The 2,500-nt window shown below is 38.0% G+C and overlaps 1 protein-coding gene across 1 annotated transcript in view; it reads right to left on the bottom strand.

Annotated features, from left to right (window-relative positions):
• Positions 1-2,500, bottom strand: part of LOC143290310 (uncharacterized) — a 10,081-nt gene that overhangs the window by 1,341 nt on the left and 6,240 nt on the right. The window contains exon 5 of the mRNA XM_076599662.1: positions 2,215-2,420. Coding sequence (XP_076455777.1) covers positions 2,215-2,420 — 206 coding nt within the window. The remainder of the gene's footprint in view (positions 1-2,214; positions 2,421-2,500) is intronic.

The raw sequence follows: 2,500 nt of genomic DNA, 5'->3' as shown, positions 1-2,500 counted from the left end.
TGAAAAAGGACGACGGAAGCTAAAGGTTGGGTCATTCACACACCCACTGGACATCCGAGGGGTCTGTGTAGATGAGAAGAGAAGACTGGCCGTACTGAGTGAGTTAAAAAAAAAAAAGAAAAAAAAAAAAAGTCAGATGCCTGAACTTGGCAAAAAGCCAACACACTCACGAGACCTTGAGAGCCTATCCCAAGTTTGTGTAGAAACACTAACATGAAATGAAATAAAACAACTGAACAAAAAACAAACAAGGAAGTCAACAGATTGAAATATCGGTGCCGGAAAACTAAATATTGATTCTGTGGAACCTGAAAAAAATATAAATAAATAAACAACTTCTGAGGAAAGAAAAAAAAAAAAAAAGAAAAGAAGGGGGGAAAAAGAAAAAGGACATTTGAAAAAATAAAATAAAATAAGTACAACATTTAAAACCATGCAGACAAGGGTGTCGACTGAGAAATAATCATGTAAACGAAATTAGAGGACTGTGATATAGGAGGAATTCTTTTATTATTAAAATCATGTAAACGAAATTAGAGGACTGTGATATAGGAGGAATTCTTTTATTATTATAATCGTGTAAACGAAATTAGAGGACTGTGATATAGGAGGAATTCTTTTATTATTAAAATCATGTAAACGAAATTAGAAGATTGTGATATAAGAGGAATTCTTTTATTATTATAATCATGGAAACAAAATTAGAGGACTGTGATATAGGAGGAATTCTTTTATTATTATAATCGTGTAAACGAAATTAGAGGACTGTGATATAGGAGGAATTCTTTTAGTTTTCACAAGAAAAGAGGGAACAAGGGAGGCAAACATGAATGTTTGAAAATAAAAAAAAGAAAGAAAAAGAAGAAGAAAAAAAGTAAAACCTGCGAGTATTTGAAAAGATACAGATAAACATTGTGCATGATGGATGCTGCTTGGCAGATGTGGTGTAGCGTATATGGATTTGTCCGAACGCAGTGACGCCTCCTTGAGCTACTGAAACTGAAACTGAAACTGCATGATGGAAAAACATAGGCTGGCGAAACGCAACATTATACAGCAAGTAGACATACAAACTGTAAAGACATTCCTGACCAGCTATTGTATTGTATTAAATTCTGTTGTAATGTATCGTGTTGTACTATATTACTCCTTTTTTTGTCACAGCAGATTTCTCTGTGTGAAATTCGAGATGCTCTCCCCAGAGAGAGCGCATCGCTACACTGAGAACGCCACCTTTTTTCCCGTTTTTTTTTTTTCAGCTTGCAGTTCAATTTGTTTTCCTATCGAAGTGGATTTTTCTACAAAATGTTGCCATAGACAACCGTTTTGCTGCCGTGGGTTCTTTTTAAGTGCACTAAATGCATAGTGCACACGGGACCCCGGTTTATCATCTCATCCGAATGACTTACTGTACAGACCACCACTCAAGGTCTAGTGGAGGGGGAGAAAATACTGGCGACTGCCGGTGTGATTCGAACCAGTGCGCTGAGATTTTCTCGGCTTTCTAAGGCGGACGCGTTACCTCTAAGCCATCACTCCACAGCTACATAGCGAGCCTAACTAAATAATAATTAACCAACGAACTAGTTGACTGATTGACTAACTAAGCAACCAACTAATTAACTAAATACAATAACATCATCATCATCATCATCATCATCAACAACAACAACAACAAACGACAAAAAAAGGGAAACAAAAAGAAAGAAAAATAAAGTGGTAAGTGGAGAAACTACCCACCTCAAATCAAATCTAATGAAATCAGGTTATTTATAGCCCAGCCGACCACTAAGGCCATATCAGGGTTGACACCACGTTAAAACCATACCCTTGTCAGATCAGTACAAAAACCCAGTAAAAAGACAACACACACACACACACACACACACACACACACACACACACTCGTCCACGTATCAATCAAAAATCTTACATGTTAATAAAATCTCAAATTTTGTTATAGATGCTCGCTTTAAAAAAAAAAAAAAAAAAAAAAAAAAAAAAAATCAGCAACTGCCCAAGGTGGGACATTGCAAAACAAAACTGTCAGGGAATCAGCAGTGTAATAATTATTTTCATTTTCGTGTCATGCAAGTCTCAGAAGTCAATCAACAGGTGTTTCACCGTCAGTGGTGCATGACACGGAATACACCAAGGAGTCACTCACATATGCGCGCACACACACACACACACACACACACACACACAAATGACCTGCTGAACACACAGGAAGTTGGCGATTCCCTCAATGTCCGTGTTGTCTATCTTCCAGTAGGGCTTGAACAGGAAGTAAGCACAGTTGGGGATGGTGAGGATGACGAACACCATGGACATCGCCATCAGCATCACTGTGATCTGACGTTGCTGACGTAACTGCTCCACCATCTGAACTTTGACCTGTTCGTTGCGTAAGCTGGGACCTGTAGGTGAAGATGTGTCATCCGAAGAGATCTCTTTATGTAAGTGTGTGTGTTTCTTTTTTGATGTGTGTGTGTGTGTG

Source organism: Babylonia areolata, chromosome 15 (genome assembly GCF_041734735.1).
Source record: "Babylonia areolata isolate BAREFJ2019XMU chromosome 15, ASM4173473v1, whole genome shotgun sequence".
NCBI classification, from domain to species: Eukaryota; Metazoa; Mollusca; class Gastropoda; order Neogastropoda; family Buccinidae; genus Babylonia; species Babylonia areolata.
This window is presented reverse-complemented; position numbering and strand designations above follow the sequence as displayed.